This window comes from Carcharodon carcharias, chromosome 3 (assembly GCF_017639515.1).
Source record: "Carcharodon carcharias isolate sCarCar2 chromosome 3, sCarCar2.pri, whole genome shotgun sequence".
Lineage (NCBI taxonomy): Eukaryota > Metazoa > Chordata > Chondrichthyes > Lamniformes > Lamnidae > Carcharodon > Carcharodon carcharias.
In genome coordinates, this window is record NC_054469.1 from 137,115,640 (window position 1) to 137,134,844 (window position 19,205).

The window sequence follows — 19,205 nt, forward strand, 5'->3', positions numbered from 1 at the left end:
AACTGGGAAGCTTGACATATTTTCTGCTGCTTAACCCAGAGATATTAAGGCCAATTATAGAAGTCACATCATCTAAAATTAGCTAATAATATATATCAGGGGATCACACTTGCAACCTTCCAGCTTTACAAGGATCAGCTACTCTCTGGATAAACTCATTAAGCTATTAGAATACCCTGAGTAAAATACAATATTCTAATTAACTGGCCGGCAGTCATAGCAGGACAAGTGCAAGAACATTTTAAAACATCTGTAAACAGATCCACAGTAGGTATAGCACAGAGTAATAGTGAGAAATAATTCCAAATACCTAACTTAAAATCAAAACAGAAAACATGCAACATTTTTAAAACATAATCAACATTTCTAATTAACATCACAAATAACAAAACCAACAGCGCCAGATATTGAATCAACTGAGTTCTGGTTATACCCTGTATTAAATATTAACTCAACACTGTACTTGAGAACCAGCGATGCAAGAGCGCCAGAGAGCAGTAATGGGACTTTTTGGTTTTCTTGTTGCTTCAACTCCAACAATTAAGTTAAAATATATGAATGAAGAGTCGCCATAAAATGCTTCTTGTGAATTTGTTAAAGGCTAATCATGGGAAACCTGTATAGAATTGTTTGTGAGTAAATTAAAGTGGAGTTCTGAACTCTTGGTCAGATCTATAATTTAGTTACACCTGTACAAAGTAAGGACATTATTTTGGAGCTTCAAAAATAGTGTCTGACAATGTAAAATAAGCCAAATATATAATAGTACTTTGGATAATTCAGATTTTAATTTCTAAAAATGTCATTTGTGGATGGCTTTCCCACCCCTCCAATAATTTGGGGGGGGGGGGGGGGGGTCCTTACTTTGAATGAGGGTGCCTGATTGAGAGACCCGGCATCAGGAAGCGGGATCTACCGTCCTGTCTTTGCTGCTGACCACCCCCCATCCCGCCGCACCCCCCATCACCTTCATTCACTTGTGGCCTGGGAGCCAGCAACGATTCTAAGCCTTGGGTGGGTGTTATTCTCTTCTTTCTCTTCTGATTGATCGGCAGCTCTCAGATTTTCCACCCCTGGGATCCTTGATTTCAGGCAAAGCCAGCCACTGCCCAGTTAAGTGTTGAAGTGCCATTGTGGCCTTTCCCCAAAAGAGATGGCACAAGGCTCTTGCCAGCTTTTCAGCCAGCAGGTGAGATCCCTGTTACCTCCAGTAAATACCACCCTACCAGACCAATTTCCACTATGCAAGGAGTTAAAAAGTTAAGTGACTCCACAGTTCATCCCTGCTATTACACAGATTCCTTGTGAAAACTGGTCCATAGAGTTGTAGATTGGTCACCTCTGAATCAAACTTGGTCAGGGCACTAAGAATACTGGACTATTCACCTGCATGAGCAGACCTTTGTGACCACTACTACTGTATCTTCTACTAACACTCTGGGATTCACCCTGTGATTATCCCTCAACTTCAGTAATATTGTCCTGTGTATGTGCAAATGTGATTGTGACTGATTTAAATCTCAGATTTGGTGCTGTAGTGCTACTCTTAACAAGCAGCAAGAGGTGAAGTGGGTTTATTTAGGGACAAACAGAGTGATATATAGTTAGAGGCACAGGGGAAGTCTAGAATACTTACTGAGTACTTTGCATCAGTATTTCCTGAGGGAGATGATACTGACAAAATATTGATGGAAGTGGAAATAGATGTAATAGAGTGAAAATTAATAGGCAGGATGCACTGGAAAAATGGCAACGCTTAAAGTGGATAACTTGGTCCACACGGTTTGTATCCCCGGTTGCTAAAGAAAGTAGGGGTGGAGATAGTGGAAGGGCTTGCCATAATCTTCCAATCTTCCCTAAATAATGGGGGTGGGGGGCTCCAGAGAATTGGAGTGGAAAATGTGACACCCTTTTTCAAGATAGGGTCTAAGGACATTCCTAGTAACCACAAGTTGGTCAGTTTAGCATCAGTGGTGGGTAAGATTTTGAAATACAACCATCATGGTAAAGAATCAACAGGCACTTGGAGAGGTTTGAGTCAATTATGGAAAGCTAGCACAGATTTATAAAAGGCAGGTTATGCTTGACTAATCTAATTGATTTTTTTCATGAAGTAACACAAGATTGATGACAGAAATGCAATGGACAATATCTATTTGGATTTTAAGAAAGTGTCTGCCAAAGTACCACATATAAGGCTGGTTAACAAAATTAAGGCAGGGTCAGTTTGGACTAAAAAATTGGTTTAAGGACAAAAAACAGTGGGTTGTGGTATATGATTGTTTTTTAGACTGGGGGATGATAGACGGTGGTGTTCCCCAAGGCTCAGCGCTAGGACCACTGCTTTTTATATATAAATGATTTGCATATTAGAATACAGAGTAACATTTTGAAAATTGTTGATGATACCAAACTTGCAGGGTATGGCAAACAGTGAGGATGATACCAATCAACTACTACAGGACATAGAAATGCTATCAGAACAGGAATGCAAATAGCAGATAGAATTTAATATAGTGAAGTGTGACGTGATGCATTTTTGCAGGAGGGAAAGAGAGAGACAATATTTATTTACTGGCACAGTTCTAAAGAGTGCAGGGATAGAGGGACCTGGGGGTTGATGCGAATAGAACTTGGAAGGTGGCAGGACATATTGAGAGAGTAGTTAGCAAACCATATGGGATCTTGGGCTTCATAATTTGAGGTATTGAGCACAAAAGTAGGGAAGTCATGTTGAACTTTTGTAAAGCTTTGATTAGGCTACAATGAGCGTAATGCATCCAGTTCAGGTCACCATACCTTAGGAAGCATGTGAGGATCCTTGAGAGGGTGCAGAAGGGATTTACTAGAATGGTTCCACGATGTGGAATTTTAGCTACAAGGTTAGATTGGAGAAGCCAGGGATGTTTTCCTAGAGTAAGGATATTGAGAGGAGATTTGATAGAGGAGTACAAGATTATGACAGATTTAGGTACAGTAGACAAAGAAAATCTGTTGCCATTAGCACAAGGGCTTGGAGGCATAGATTTAAAGTTTTGAGCAAGAGGCTGTGAAGAATTGTCTTTTATGCAGAAAGTGGTAATGACCTGGAACTCACTGTCTGAGAGGGTGGTGGAAACTGCGATGATGAAATATTTCAAAAGGAAATTGGATGGGCACTTGAGGGAAATCAACTTGCAGGGCTATGGGGTTAGATTGGGAGACTGACCCTGCCTTAATTTTGTTAACCAGCCCTATATGTGGTACTTTGGCAGACACTTTCTTAAAATCCAAATAGATATTGTCCATTGCATTTCTATCATCAATCTTCTGTGTTACTTCATGAAAAAAATCAATTAGATTAGTCAAGCTTGACCTGTCTTTTATAAATCTGTGCTAGCTTTCCATAATTGACTCACTGAACTGCTCTACAGAAAGCTTGCATGGATTTGATGGGCCAAATGGCCTCCTTTCGGGTCGTAACATCTCAATGACTCTTCAATTTTGCCTGCAGGGTTTTATTTTCAATGTGAAGAGTGTAGATAGTATTCTATCAGGGAGCTGCAGAGTTTTTGCATGCACCATTATGCATTTGGCCATATTTATGTATCATACTATAAAACCAAAATATCTGAATATACCAAGAGTTCAATTTTGTCCTTTACGTTCAATTGAATTATTGACTAATTTCTCTCCTAACCAACCTGCCAACAGCTTCATCATATGGGTTCAGTAACTTATTATTCTTCTTTTTATCTTTAATGAATAATTGGAATTATGACCCCTATATTGCTAAATGGGAAAAAAAATCTAGTTTTAAATAAACTAGCATATAAAAACATTGTTGACAAAGATCGACTTTTGGAACCTTAATAAGGAAATACCTTATTGCACCCATGAAGCAGTTATACTCCAATAAAGAAACTCAGAGTTTCCTTCAGGTTCAGAGATCCAACTGGCTCCTCCAAGACGAGATTTCAACTTCCAATTTTGAAATTGTTTGAGATCTTTAGACGTTGTAATGTTATTATTCACACCCAGTGTCTTGTTGCTCAGACTATATGCTTTCAGAGAGACTTTGCATTTGCTATCAGCCAGTAAAGAAGCTACCTTAAGTTGCGTGAGAACTTGCAAAGATCTGAATAAAACTGTAGTTTCCAACATTTAATGGAAGCAGAGTATCAGATAATATTTTTTAAGTGCCTAATGGTGGTGGTAGACAAGCTTCGTTTGGCAGTTTCTAAGTTACATATGATACCACCTTGTCGAAAATAGGGCTTCAGGAATGCTGTTTTTGGTCTACCTGTTGTTATCATTGGTATCTTTTTGTTGCTGCTGCAGCAACACTTTAGAATTCATCCTTGTTCTACAACTGAAGGCAGTAGATTCTTTTGTTTCCGTAAACAAGACAGGTTAGTTGTGTGCTTCTCTTTTTAAACAATCCTGGCAGATAGCAACCTGTCCTTTGATATAATCTCGACATGGACAGATTCGATTATAATGTTCATGTGATCCTGCACAGCTGAAGAGCAAGTAATCTGACTGAAATAGGCACATTTGGTTTTGAGGGTTAAATGCTGGCAGATACAGATCACTTTCCGTTTTTGAGGAATTGCAGAATATTCCATATCTGCAAAAGAAAGTAAAAGAAAGTGATGTTATTATTGTCAATATAGCTAGAAGACTAGTGTCTAAAGAGGTACATTTTAAATGTATTACATTTTTCTTATAAATTTAAAACTGTTTTCTCAAATTTTCCTTAAAAAAGTGCTCAGCAAGTAATTATCTCATACGTAACTATATGCTGAGAATAACGCTATTTGTCATCCCTTTTCACACCAATTTTCTCCTTTTGGATGGTAACACAATTCATTGGTGTGCTGCTCTTAAATCTATTCATTCTTCTGATCGTGATCAAATGTTAGCTTTATACCAAGTACAGCTATCTTGATTGGTTGTTTAATTTCTTCTTTGATTCTGAACACATTGGTTGATAATGCCCTTTTAAATAGCTAACTTATTTACGTTGTGGCATTTCATTTGTTTTTTTCCTTTTTCAAATTCAGCTCTTTTGATAGTTGATGAGAGCATAAATTAGAAGAAAACTTAAGGTCCAGTCACTTCTGTTAAAGAACAAAGTTTTGATTCAATAGAGATAAAAAAAGTGAACCTTGGCTCAATGGTAGCATTTCTGCCTCTGAATTGGAAGGTTATAGCCACAGAGGCAAGTGTTCTGTTCTCCAGTATTCGTGAGTGCAGTTTTTGAGACCTGCAGCTGCGCGCTATTCCCTCTCCTCAGCTGTTGGCAAACTCCCAGCACCAGACCCAATATTAAATAAAGCTTCTCTCAGAAAATCCTGCAAACCTATCTACAGAAATTCTAATTACGTTTTGACGAGCAGGAATTTAGTGTATTTGGTGCTTTTATAATGCTCTCTATGCTATTTGTGAATCTGCCTTGCTAGTAGATGGAGGAGGAGTATCAATCAATAACTGCATAGCCATCTACCAGGCTGCATGGCATCAAATGCAAATGTACCTGCATAGGTGTCAGTCACCTATTTCACTGGAGTTGCTATGAACTTGTTTCTTCCAGAAGCAATGCCTACTGTAACTTACACAAGGCTATGTAAAGTCACATATTTGAAGCTGATGTGAGTACCTCCCAGCTACCACTCCACAGATGTCGCTGCTGATGGAAGTTTCTTCAACAGCTTGACCAACTTGTCCAAGTAATGAGTATCTGTGCAGTCTGAGGATCTTGTGGTTGCTTGTAACCATTATTCATGTGGGTGAAACCAGAAATTATTGTATCCAAGAATTTTAACTCAAATGTCTCCAAAGCAACATTGGAAACAATTACAAGAGATTAATGAACTGCTTACGGCCTGCGCAGTTGAATTTTTGACTGCAGATGCCAGTAGTTGCCAGTTGAAGAGATGAATTTTTTTTTTCTCTCAGAGGGTACTGAGTTTTTCAAACTCTCTTCCTCAAAAGGCAGTGGAAGTGGAGTCTTTGAATATTTTTAAGTGGAGCTAGATAGATTCTTGATAAGCAAGGGAGTGAAAGATCATTGGGGGTAGGTGGGAATGTGGAGTTGAGGTTACAGTCAGATCAGCCATGATCTTATTGAATGGCAGAGCAGACTGAAGGGGCAATGTGGCCTACTCCTGCTCCTAATTTCTATGTTTGTACATTTTCAATAACAGTCTTAGTGCAGACAGCTATTGCTTTATGACATTTTTCATGTGGCTGCTGCATCAGAATCTTGGCGAAACAGCGCCCATAACAAAAGGTTTTCCCAGTTACTTAAAACCCTCTCATTTGTCAAAGGATGGTATTGTAGACTTATTCATTTACTTATCTGTCTTATGAGGAATTTAACTTGTGATAAGATAACTCAATAAAAGCATATGGTTTTGTACAACAATTTGTGTCCTCTAAATAAGATCTGAACATAAAAGCTCCTCTGTGACAAAGGGGCTGTGGTGACAATATTAAAGCTAGAGGAGAACCCTTACCTCTGAAGCTCAACCTCTTTGTTGAGATGGTAGAAGAAAGAAGGTTCACATATTAGTTGTTCTCTTTGGCAGACTTCAACACATGACTGGAAGGGTTTGGCCATTTTAACTGTAAGTGCAGTCAATGGTGGCCATATTTCTCTTTGACGGCAGAAATCCTGTAGTAAAGCCATTAAATTTACAAATTCAGATTCCAAGCACATTCGTTCACCAAGCGCAGTAAAGCAAACATCCAGAATCAGAACTCTGAAGGTGAGATATGACAATTTTGAGACATTGTTTTGGTTACAGCTGAGCTGCCCATTCTTAAAAGCACTTTGGACCATCTTATGTTCAGCAATGTGCCCATACTGCCCAATATCCAAATATGCAATAGGGGAGGCGATGGAGCAGTGGTATTGTCGCTGCATAGTAATCTAGAGACCTAGGATAATGCTCTAGGGACCTGGGTTCAAATCCCGCCGTGTTGGGATGGTGGAATTTGAATTCAATTAAAAAATCTGGAATGTTGACCATGGAACCACTGCCCTTGAGGGAAGGAAATCTGTCATCCTTACCTGGTCTGTGACATGTGACTCCAGACCCACAGCAATGTGGTTAAATTATCTTAAATTTTAAATGCCCTCTGAAATGGCCTAGCAAGCCTCTCAGTTGTAACAAACAAAAAAGGAATGAAAATGGACAGATCACCTGGCATCGACCTAGGCACCGGAAACAACAATGGCAATCTCAGCCATGTTGATCCTGCAAAGTCCTCCTTACTAACAGCTGGGGACTAGTGCCAAAATTGGGAGAGCTGTCTCACAGACCAGTCAAGCATAGTCACTCTCATGGAATCATATCTTACAGATAACATCCCAGACACCACCATCGCCATCCCTGGGTAGGTCCTGTCCTGGTATACAGTCAGGAGGGAGTTGCCCTGGGAGTCCTCAATATCGACTCCAGACCCCATGAAGTCTCATGGCATCAGGTTAAACAAGGGCAAAGAAACCTCCTGATTACCACTTACTGCCCTCCCTCAGCTGATGAATCAATGTTCCTCCATGTTGAGCACCACTTGGAGGAAGTACTGAGGGCGACAAGGGCGCAGAATATACTCTGGGTGGGGGACTTCAATGTCCATCACCAAGAGTGGCTAAATGTCCTAAATGACATAGCTGCTAGACTGAGTATGCGGCAGGTGGTGAGGGGACCAACAAGAGGGAAAAACATATTTGTCCTCATTCTCACCAACCTGCCTGCTGCAGGTGCATCTGTCCATGACAATATCAGTAGGAGTGATCACCGCACAGCCGTTGTGGAGTCAAAGTCCCATCTTTACATTAAGGATACCCTCCATCGTGTTGAGTGGCACTACCACCATGCTAAATGGGATAGATTTCAAACAGATCTAGCTACTCAAGAATGGGTTTCTATGAAGCACTATGGGCCATCGGCAGCAGCAGAATTGTACTCAAACTCAATCTGTAACCTCATGGCCTAGCATATCCCCTCACTCTTTCATTACCATCATTACCATCAAGCCAGGGATCAACCCTGGTTCAATGAAGAGTGCAGGAGGGCATGCCAGGAGCAGCACTGGGCATACCTAAAAATGAGGTGTCCACCTGGTGAAGTTATAACACAGGACTACTTGCATGCCAAACAGCATAAGCTGCAAATGATAGAGCTAAGCAATCCCAAAACCAAGAGATCAGATCTAAGCTTTTCAGTCCTGCCACATCCAGTCGTGAATGGTGGTGGACAATTAAACAACTCACTGGAGAAGGAGGATCCACAAATATCCCTATCATCAATGATTGAAGAGCCCAGCACATCAGTGCAAAAGATAAGGCTGAAGCATTTGCTAGAATCTTAAGCCAGAAGTGCCGGAGTGGATGATCCACCTTGGCTTCCTCCGGAGGTCCCCAGCGTCACAGATGTCAGTCTTTAGCCAATTCAATTCACTCCATGTGATATCAAGAAACGGCTGAAGGCACTGGATATTGCAAAGGCTATGGGCCCTGACAATATTCCGGCAATAGGACTGAGGACGTGTGGTCCAGAACATACCCCTAGCCAAACTGTTCCAGTAGAGCTACAACACTGCATTAACCTGGCAATGTGGAAAGTTGCCCAAGTATCTCCTGTACACAAAAAGCAGGACAATCCAACCTGGCCAATTACTGCCCCATCAGTCTACTTTCCATCATCAGTAAAGTAATGGAACGTGTCATCAACAGTGCTATCAAGCAGCAGTTGCTTAGCAATAACCTGCTCATTGATGCCCAGTTTGGGTCCCACCAGGGCCACTTAGCTCCTGACCTCATTTCAGCCTTGGTTCAAAAATGGACAAAAGCTGAACTCCCGATGTGAGGTGAGAGTGACTGCCCTTAACATCAAGGCAGCATTTGACCAAGTGTGGCATCAAGGAGCCCTAGCAAAACTGGAATCAATGGGAAAATTCTCCACTGGTTGGAGTGATACCTGGCACAAAGGAAGATGGTTGTGGTTGTTGGAGGTCAGTCATCTCAACTCCAGGACATCACTGCAGGAGTTCCTCAGGGTAGTGTCTCAGCTCAGCCATCTTCAGCTGTTTCATCAATGACCTTCCTTCCATCATAAGATCAGAAGTTGGGATGTTCGCTGATGATTACACAATATTCAGCACCATTCACAACTCCTCAGATACTGGAGCAGTCCATGTCCAAATGCAGCAAGACCTGGACAATTTCCAGGCTTGGGCTCACAAGTGGCAAGTAACATTCATGCCACACAAGTGTCAGGCAATGACCATCTCCAACAAGAGAGAATCAAACCATCGCCCCTTGATGTTCAATGGCATTACCATCACTGAATCCCTTGCTATCAACATCCTAAGGGTTACCATTTACCAGAAAATGAACTGGACTAGCCATATCAATACTGTGGCTACAAGTGCAGGTCAGAGGCTAGGAATTGTGCAACAAGTAACTCACCTCCTGACCCTCTAAAGCCTGTCCATCATCTACAAAGCACAAGTCAGGAGAGTGATGGAATACTCCCCATCTGCCTGGATGACTGCAGCTCCCACAACACTCAAGAAGCTTGACACCATCCAGGACATAGCATTCCGCTTGATTGGCACCACATCCATAAACATTCACTCCCTCCACTACCGACACACAGTAGCAGAAGTGTGTACCATCTACAAGATGCAATGCTGGAATTCACCAAGGCTCCTTCAACAGCACCTTCCAAACCAACACCCACTACCATATAGAAGGACAAGGGCAGCAGATAGATGGGAGCACCACCACCTGGAAGTTCCCCTCCAAGTTACGTACCATCCTGACTTGGAAATATATCGCCGTTCCTTCACTGTCGTTGGGTCAGAATCCTGGAACTTCCTTCCTAACAGCACTGTGGGTTTACCTACACCACATGAACTGCAGCAGTTCAAGGCGGCAGCTCACCATCACCTTCTCAAAGACAACTATGGATGGGCAATAAATGCTGGCCCAGTCAGCGAAGCCCAAATCCCATGAATGAATATAAAAAATGCAATAGCACTTGAGGCAATGGAATGGGGGCGATGTTGTAACAATATAGTACCCTTTATAATCTTAACTGGATATCATGCCTTTTGCAAATGCCTTCATATGCACTTCTCCAATCTCTATGAAATGAGAACTGAAACTTGTAATAATTGACAATAGTTACCCGAGGTATTAAATTAGCCTGATGATGAGAGTGAAGAGTGCAAGCCTGAGAGGAAACAGTGAAGGAGGTCACAGAAAATAATGATGGCAGAGAGCACGAGCCTGAGAGGAAACAATGTGAGAAGCCAACAGTCTTTCAGAGGTCAGTTTTCAAGAATAGCAGTGCCTCAAGATAAGGGAACACAGACCTGAGAGAACTCAGGGGTGGAGCAACACATTGCAGAAGAATTCTAGGTAGTGGGTCCCTGAGAGTAGGTCTCAACTGGAGTGTAAGAGGTAAGGGAGCTTAAGCATCAGGGAGAGAGGTAATAAAAACACCTGAAGTGATGTCGGCACAAGGGAAGGAGTTGATCAGTCGGTGAGTAGCTGGTGAGAGGCGAATGTTTCTTTTTGTGTCCAGATCAGGACAAGTCAGTTTTATTTCTGTTAAGTGTAGATAGCAGTCTAATAAATAGAGGTATGGCAGGGCTACTTAGTCCCATCCAATGCACATTCTGTGCCATGCGGGAATTCTAGGACGCTTTTCATGTCTTGAACAACCACATATGCAGGAAGTGTCATTAGCTGCCAGAGCCCGAGCTCCGATTTTTGGAGCTTGAGCAGCAGCTGTCATCATTGCAGTGCATCTGCGAGGCTGAAAGCTACATGGATAGCACTAGGAGGAAGTCACCCTGCAGCTTTAAGGAGTATGGGTGACTGCCACCAGACTAGATGGACCAGTGCAGGATTCCCCTGAATGCATCTTGCTCTCTAACTGATATTCAGTTGCTAAGGGTGATGGCTCCTCCGGGAAGTAGAGCCAGTGCCAAGTTGATGGGCTCCATTGATGGTTCAATTATACAGTGGGATGGGAGAAGAAAGATCAAAAAAACAATACTGATTGAGGATTCAATTGTTTGCAGAACAGAGAGCAGTTTCTGCGGCTGCAGATGTGACTTTAGAATGGCATGTTGCCTCCCTGGTACTAGGGTGAAGGATGCCTTTAAGTGACTTCAGAACATTCTGAAGGGGAGGATGAACCACTAGGGGTCGTGGTTCATATTTGTACCAGTAGCAGAGGTAGAAAGAGGGATGAGGTCCTTCAGACAGATTTAGGGAGCCAGGAAAGAAATTAGTAAGCAGGGCCTCAAATGTAGTAACCTCTGGATCACTCCCTTTGCCACATGCAGTGAGTACAGAGATAGGATAGTGCATATGAATGAGTGGCTGGAAGGATGGTGCAGGAGGGAGGGCTTTAGATTTCAGGGGCATTCAGACAGTTCTGGGGAGGAAGGATCATCAAATGAGACCATATGGATTGAACCAAAGAACAAAGAAGGGTCAATCACACTGCTGGGCGTGTACCATGGGACCCCAAACAATCAGAGGTAAATCGAAGAGCAAATATCAGAACAAATTTCTGAGAAGTGCAAAAACACTAGGGCAGTAATAGTAGTGGATTTCAACCACCCTAATATTAACTGGAATAGAATCAGTGTAAAAGGAATAGAGGGTGCAGAATTCTCAAAATGCATTCAGGATAACTCACTTAGCCAGTAAGTAGCAAACTTAATAAGAGAAAGGGCAGTTCTGGACTTAGTTTTAGAGAACGAAGCTGGACAGGTGGAAGGGGCACCGGCAAGAGAGCATTTTTGTGATAGTGATCATAATTCAGTTAGTTTTAGCGTAGGAATGTTAAAGGACTAAGATAGATAAGGAGCAAAATTCTCAAATGAGGAAAGACCAATTTTACTATTTGGCAAAAATGGACTGGAAGCAGCTACTTGAAGGCAAGTCAGTGTCAATGCGGTGAGAAGCATTCAAAGAGGGGATAGTGAGAGTCCAGAACAATTATGTTACCACAAAGAAAAAGGGCTGGAACAAGGGCAATTAGAGATGGGCAATAAATGCTGGCCTAGCCAGTGACACCCACATCCCATGAACGAATAATAATAAAAAAAGAGCCTAATCTAGGTGGGCAAATTATTGGAAAAATTTCGCAGGGTCAGTATAAATTGTCATTGAGAAAGGTATGGATTAATCATAGTCAGCATAGTTTTGTTAAGAGATCATGTCTGATTAACTTGATTGAGTTTTGAATGAGTTAACTAGGAGGGTTGATGAGAGTAGCAAGTTGGAAGTAGCCTACGTGGCTTTTAACACGGCCCTATTTGGCAGACTGGTCAGAAAAGTCAAATTCCGTGGAATCCAAGGGAAATGTTGGATCCAAAAGTCACTCAGCGGCAAGAATCAAAGGATGGGTGTTTTTGTGACTGGAAGGTTGTATGTAGCCGGGTTCCACAGGGATCGATACTGGATCCCTTTTCTTTTGAAGATATCAATGGACTAGTCAAGTGGGTGGAACAATGGTTCAGAATTGGAATCAGATTTGATTGGGCCCACAGCTTGTTCAACATTTTGCATCTTCAGTTACTGGAGTCTATACAAATTCAGCTTTCTTTGCCAGTTCAAAAGTACAGGTAACGCTCATTCTCTTCCTTGTCAGCCTCATGCTGGGGCTGCTCATTCTTTTCATTGGCCATGATTTTGTGTTGTTTCCTTTCTTCCTGTAATTTGCATTCTTCTCCTTCCCATTTGCATTGGTTTTGTTGTCATATTTCTTCCAGCTATGTTACTGCAGGGTTTAATTGAAATTCATGCTCATTTAATGGAAACTTTCCCTCACTATCCATTTGGATGCTAATCCCCCTAACTCATGTTTAACTGATTTTGAATTGGAGAAATTTACAGCATAAAAAGAGGCCAATCGGCTCATCATGTCTTTCTGATCAAAATGGAGTTTAATCTGGAGAAGTGTGAGGTAGTGCATTTGGGAAAGGCTAACAAGGCAAAGGAATATATAATAAAAGGTAGGTTTCTGAGAAGTATAGAGGAACAGAGGGAGCTTGGAGTGCATGTCCATGATCCCTAAAGGTAGCAGGATGGGTAGATAAGGTCATTAAAAAGGCATACAGGATATTTTCTTTCAATAGCTGAGGCATAGAATATAAGAGCTGGTAGGTTATGCTAGAATTGTATCTGTTACTAGTTAGGCCTCAGCTAGGTTACTGCATACATCACATTGCAAGAAGGATGTGATCGCACTACAGAGGGTGTGCAGCAGACTTATGAGGATGTTACTAGGAAAGGAGAATTTGAGCCACAAGGGAACATTGAATAGGCTGGGGTTGTTCTCCCTGGAACGGTGGAGGCTGAAGGAGATTTAATTTGGGTGCATACAATTATGAGGTGCCTATATAGAGTAGATAAGAAGGACATATTTCCCTTAGTCGAGAAAGCAATAACCAGGAGGTATCAATGTGAAGTAACCGGTAGAAAGATTAGGGGGAGTTGAGAATTCTTTTCATCCAGAGGGTGAATGGGGATCTGGAACTCATTGCTTAAAAGGGTATCAAAGGCAGAAAGCCTCACTGCATTTGAGAAGTACTTGAATACACACTTGAAGTGCTATAACCTGCAAGGCTACATACTAAGTGTTGGTTAATGGGATTAGCTGAATAGCTCTCTTTTGATCAGAAATAAATGATGAGCCAATTGGACTCATTCTATACTGTAAAATTTTATAATTCAAAATAAGTTAAACATGAGTTAGGTGGAACAGCATCCAAATTGATAGTGGGGGAAAAAGTTTCAATTAAAAGAGCATGAATTTCAATTAAAACTTGTGGCAACATAATTTGAAGAAAAATGACAATAAAACCATTGCAGATGGGAAGGAGAAGAATGCAAATTACAGGAAGAGAGGAAACAACACAAAATCATGGCCAATGAAAAGAACAAACAGCCCCATCATGAGGCTGACAAGGAAGAGAATGAGCATTGCCTGCACTTTTGAACTGGCAGAGAAAGCCAAACTTGTAAAGTCCAGTAACTGAAAATGCAGAACATTGAACAAATTGTGGGCCCAATCAAATCTGATTCCAATGCAATGATATTGTTATTTTATTCCATTTGAGTTGTCATCCATTCACCATGAGGTGTCAATCTGCAGAAACTTTAACACAGGATTACATGCATGTTAACAGTGGAAACAGCATGCTACAGACAGAGCAAGAGATCCCACAACAAAGGCATCAGATCAAAGTTTTACAGTCCAGCCATATCCAGTTGCGGACAGTAGTGTTTTAAACAATGAATGTTGCCACAGCACCAGACACTTTCTGGTACCTCACCCAAATGGCCACCAGTCACATGTAAAGTTTAACAATCCATATCAGGAAGCTCAACCATCATGGGGACACCACAGCTGAGCCAACCCTGAATGCAGCATGTGCGCATTGTTCCAGTAAGGCTCACTAGGTTGTGACTAATTTTCCTCAACTTAAGCCAGCGTTAAAGCTAATAATCAACTGAGATCATCTAACTCAGTAATAATTGGGAAGCAAACACGAAACCTGCTGGTCTGTGTGACTCACCTACAGACTGGATACATTCACCAAATCATTGGAGTTTTTGAAAGTTCTTTTATATACCCAGGTGAATTAAAAATGCAATAATTTTTACTGACAATATTCTGAAGTTAAGTAATAAACTTACTTGTTTTTCAATGAAAACATTTAATCTTTCCAGCATTCCTTCACTTGTGAATTCATATGGTAAATATGGGTCAACCTGTTCAAAAAATATACTAATTTATTATAAACAGACAATCTTGATTATGTTTTGATAAAGAAGGAAGAATTTGCATTTATTGAACATTGTCATGACTTCAGGGCATCTCAAAGCACAGTACAGTCAAAGAAGTACTTTTTGAAATGTGATCACTGTTTTAATGTAGGGTAATGAGGTAGCCAATTTGCACATAGCAGGCTCAATGTGATTGTGATAAAAACAAAAAAACTGCGGATGCTGGAAATCCAAAACAAAAACAGAATTACCTGGAAAAACTCAGCAGGTCTGGCAGCATCGGCGGAGAAGAAAAGAGTTAACGTTTCGAGTCTGAATGACCCTTCAACTGAAGGGTCATTCAGACTCGAAACGTTAACTCTTTTCTTCTCCGCCGATGCTGCCAGACCTGCTGAGTTTTTCCAGGTAATTCTGTTTTTGTTTTCAATGTGATTGTGTCCTGGTAATCTGCTTTAGTGTTGTTAGTTGATGGATAAACATTGGCCATGGCACCAGGGAGAACTCCCCTGCAGTTTTTCGAATAAGTGCCAAAGATTCTTTTCCATTGTTAAAAAGAGCAGATGGGGCCTCAGTTCAGCAGCTCATCTGAAAGACAGCATCTCAGCCAGTGCAGCGGTTTCTCAAAATCACACTGGAGTGTCTGCCTAGACTTTATGCTCAAGTCTTTGGAGTGGGACTTGAACCCACAACCTTCTCACTCAGAGGTAAGAGTATTACCACCGAGCCACAGCTCAGGAAACAAGGTTTCTATTACATCCAGAATTCATTAATGCTTACAGTGCTAAAACTTCAAGACACCCTAGTCAGGGTGTGCTGCACTGAGGTGTCATCCTTTGCATTATGGTTAAAATGAAGTCCCATCTGCCTTTTCACATGAATTCCAATTTAAGTTTCGCCCTTTGTGTTTCGGTTATCTTCGTGACATTCAGTGTTTCTCGATATATCTTCAACATGGCTCCCATTTTCTTGGACTGCAGTCGCTGATGGCTGCACCAGAACAACTGGCGGAGTTGTGGTTTGGGGACTCCCTATCAGTACATGGGCTGTGAGGTGATTCACACCTCTGAGTTCTACTCACCTCCTCCACTACACTCCCAGGAGCTTTCTCCTTTTTGCCCGATTTTCCATGCTTGCCTCTCCCTCTGCTATTCTACTTTAACCAGTTAGACCTCCTTTAGACCCATCTTTTCTTTCTATCTCATACCACTTCCTTTTATTTTGCACTATCATCACTTTTGTAATTTCATTACTCCTGTCCTCTACACTAAAACAGATCTTCATCTATATTTTCCTTCTCCTTGGATTTTCCCTGGCTCTATACTTGCAAAACATAATCTCTAACATTTTTGTTCTAATGAAAGATAATCAAACTGCCACATTAACTCAGTTTTGCTCTCCAACCTCCTGAGTGCATTTTGTTTTTATTACAATGTAAGGTACGCACAGCTTACTATTACAACAAAGGCAGAATGGGTCCACTACAGTATAGTACAGCCATGAGACACACATCATTACCATCATTAAAATGTTGTCCACGATTACCAAGAATGGCACAAGTATTCAACAAGAATGACATATTAAAAAGTAAAATATTCCTAACTGTGTAGGTGATCAAGCTGAAATCCTATTTTGCCTTTAGAGAGAGCCACAAAACAACAATAAGAGTTAATCCTGCTTATTAGTAGTTTTATGCCCACTAATTGTATCCATGAGTTTCTCAGAAAAATATTGAGTACAATAACATGTATCTTTACAAAGAGTTAATGATTTAGAGAAATTGTAATTAGTTAAATGTAATGGTACACAACATTTAGAATCATAGAGTCATAATTGCACAGAAGCAGGCCATTCGGCCCATCAAGTCCAATTCCCATTCAAAAGTTACCACTGAATCTGCTTCCAACACCCTTTCAGGCAGTGCCTTACGTATCATAACAAATCACTGTTTTAAAAAAAAGTCCTGATCTTGACTCAAGTTCTTCTCCACGTTACCTTAAATCTGTGTCCTCTGGTTACCCAACTCCTCTGGCACTGGAAACAGTTACTCCATATATATTTCATCAAAACCCTTCATGATTTTGAACATCTCTATTAAATCTCCCCAAAACTATTTCTGTTCAAAGGAGAACAACCAGAGCTTCTGTAGATTCTCTGTGTAACTCAAGCCCCACATCCTTGGCACCAATCCAGTAAATCTCCTCTGCACCCTCTCTAAGGCCTTGACATCCTTCCTAAAATTTGGAGCCCAAAATATTCCAGCTGGAGCCTAACCCCAGTAATTTATAAAGGCCTAGCATAATCTCCTTGTTTTTGCCTAATTTTATAAAGTCAAGGGTCCTATCTACTTTAAAAGCCTTTGATCAATTTGTTCTGCCACCTCCAAAGTTGTCTATGTCCACTCCAAGGTCTTTGTTCCTGCATCCCCTTTAACATTGTACCATTTAGTTTATTTAGCCCCACCTCATTCTTCCTACCAAAACACATAATTTCACACTTCTATGCATTAAATTGCACCTGCCACATGTCTGCCCATTTCACCACTGTCTATATTCTCCTGAGATCTGTTACTATCTTCCTCTTTATTCACAGTACAATAAAGTGCAATTGTGCAACATGATTAATACTTGCAGTGTGTTTTTCCACTTACTTTCAGTTCCATTATTTGATTCATTGCTTCTTTTACATCACTAGGATTGTCAATGTCAACAGTCCAAACATGGGGCTTCCCAATATAAACCTCTGCATAAGGATGCTGAGATGAAAGCTATTAGTGGAAATGAAGGTTGAGTTTTTAGTACAGGAATCTGATCTACAAATGAAGTTACAATAAAAGCAAAATACTGTGGATGCTGGAGATTCAAAATAAAAACAAAGTGTTGGAAAAACTCAGCAAGTCTGGCACCATCTGTGGAGGGAGAAACAGTGTTAACGTTTTGACTCCAATATAACTTTGGAACTCCAAATGAAGTCGTTTTATTTTAACTGATTTTCACAATGGACAATTTTAGAAAAGACTGGGACATTAATACCAATTTGTAAAGACATTTGAAATCTCAGCAAAATGTATATTCAGGAAGAGTAATTGAAAAATTATTGGAACAATGCTGAGTCCTCCCACTCCATTTGCTTAGTTCTCAAGAAAATCCTCATCTGAGTGATTTGACAAGAGGAAGAAGTAACCATCTGGATCCTAGACTTCACTTAACTGACAATCAGATATAATGTTCAAGTTGAATAAACAGAATTGTCTAAAAATTGTTTGACACACATTTTTGGACACAGGGATCATGATTTGTGACCTGCCTCATCATTTAAATGTTTTCTGCCTGCAGATGCTGGCTGGCTGCACACACCAGCTGGGGGAAGCTGCAGCGAACCATAAGAGGCTGCATCTGACTTACAGTGCTGCAATTGCAAACAAAAGAAATTGGGCAGAGAGGACTCCAGAGTTCACAAATCCAGCACTGCAGAGTTTTAGTCATGGAAGTGGACAGGTAGAAAGAGAGAGAAAGCATGTTTCCACTGGGGCTGGGGATTGGGGTGTAAGGACAAAGCAGGCCCTCAAGGAACATCCTCCTGAAGGTCGCCAGGGAGATCAATTCTCCGAGTCTGGCCCCAAAGACGTGGCTGCAGTACCAGAAGATGTTTAATGACCTCACGTGGGTTGTCAGTGTTTGCAACTCCACATGACCATCTTCTAGCCACCACACCACCAACCTCATAGGCTGCTCAATGCACTACACCATCACACATCAGCAGTCCCTAGCAGTCGTGATTCATGCCTAACATTCAGATACTCCACCTCATCCTCACACACCCTCCACTGATCCCAGGCTCACATCCACCTCTTGATGTCTCCACATACCTCCAACTATTCAGCTACGGCAGGCACATCACTCAAAAACATGTGCCAAGCAATTTTTAGAAAACAATTCTATTTATTCAACTTGAACATTTTGTCTGATTTTCAGTCAAGTGATGCCTTGGATGAATCCAGATGTGTGTTTTTTCTTCCTCGTCAAATGTAACAGACTTAGTGGTATTCTTCCCTCTCTCCTGCAGGACAAGGTGACACAATATACAGGGGCACAGAAGGGGCCAGGCATGCCTTCATTCATTGAGCCTGATGTGTTGTCACATTATGGAGTTGGCTGTGACAACACCCATTGCAGCAGGCATTGCTGAGACAACTGAAGCTGACAAGTATGTTATTGCTTTCTCAAGTCCCACCACCTCCTCATCCTGCTAAATGGCATGCAGTGCAAGCTGCAGGTGGTGTTACCATAGATCTCTTGCTTTACACCAGCAATCCACATCACCCACCAAGCCCAACCCTCCCCTTTTGATTTTATGCTATCAGTGATAGCAGATCCATGAGAAAAAGAGACAGCAGCCG

The 19,205-nt window shown here is 41.3% G+C and overlaps 1 protein-coding gene across 11 annotated transcripts in view; it reads right to left on the reverse strand.

The window, feature by feature from the left end:
• Positions 1-3,372: 3,372 nt before the first annotated feature.
• LOC121275620 (alpha-1,6-mannosylglycoprotein 6-beta-N-acetylglucosaminyltransferase A-like) overlaps positions 3,373-19,205 on the reverse strand; it is a 110,471-nt gene continuing 94,638 nt past the window's right edge. For 8 of the 11 annotated variants that reach the window (XM_041183095.1, XM_041183104.1, XM_041183102.1 and 5 more), the window contains 4 exons: positions 17,457-17,573; positions 14,720-14,794; positions 6,501-6,658; positions 3,373-4,609 (listed from right to left, as the gene is read on the reverse strand). In XM_041183095.1, the coding sequence (XP_041039029.1) occupies positions 4,393-4,609; positions 6,501-6,658; positions 14,720-14,794; positions 17,457-17,573 (567 nt within the window). In that variant the 3' untranslated portion in view covers positions 3,373-4,392. The remainder of the gene's footprint in view (positions 4,610-6,500; positions 6,659-14,719; positions 14,795-17,456; positions 17,574-19,205) is intronic. The other 3 variants (XM_041183103.1, XM_041183100.1, XM_041183099.1) reach the window with 2 other exon arrangements.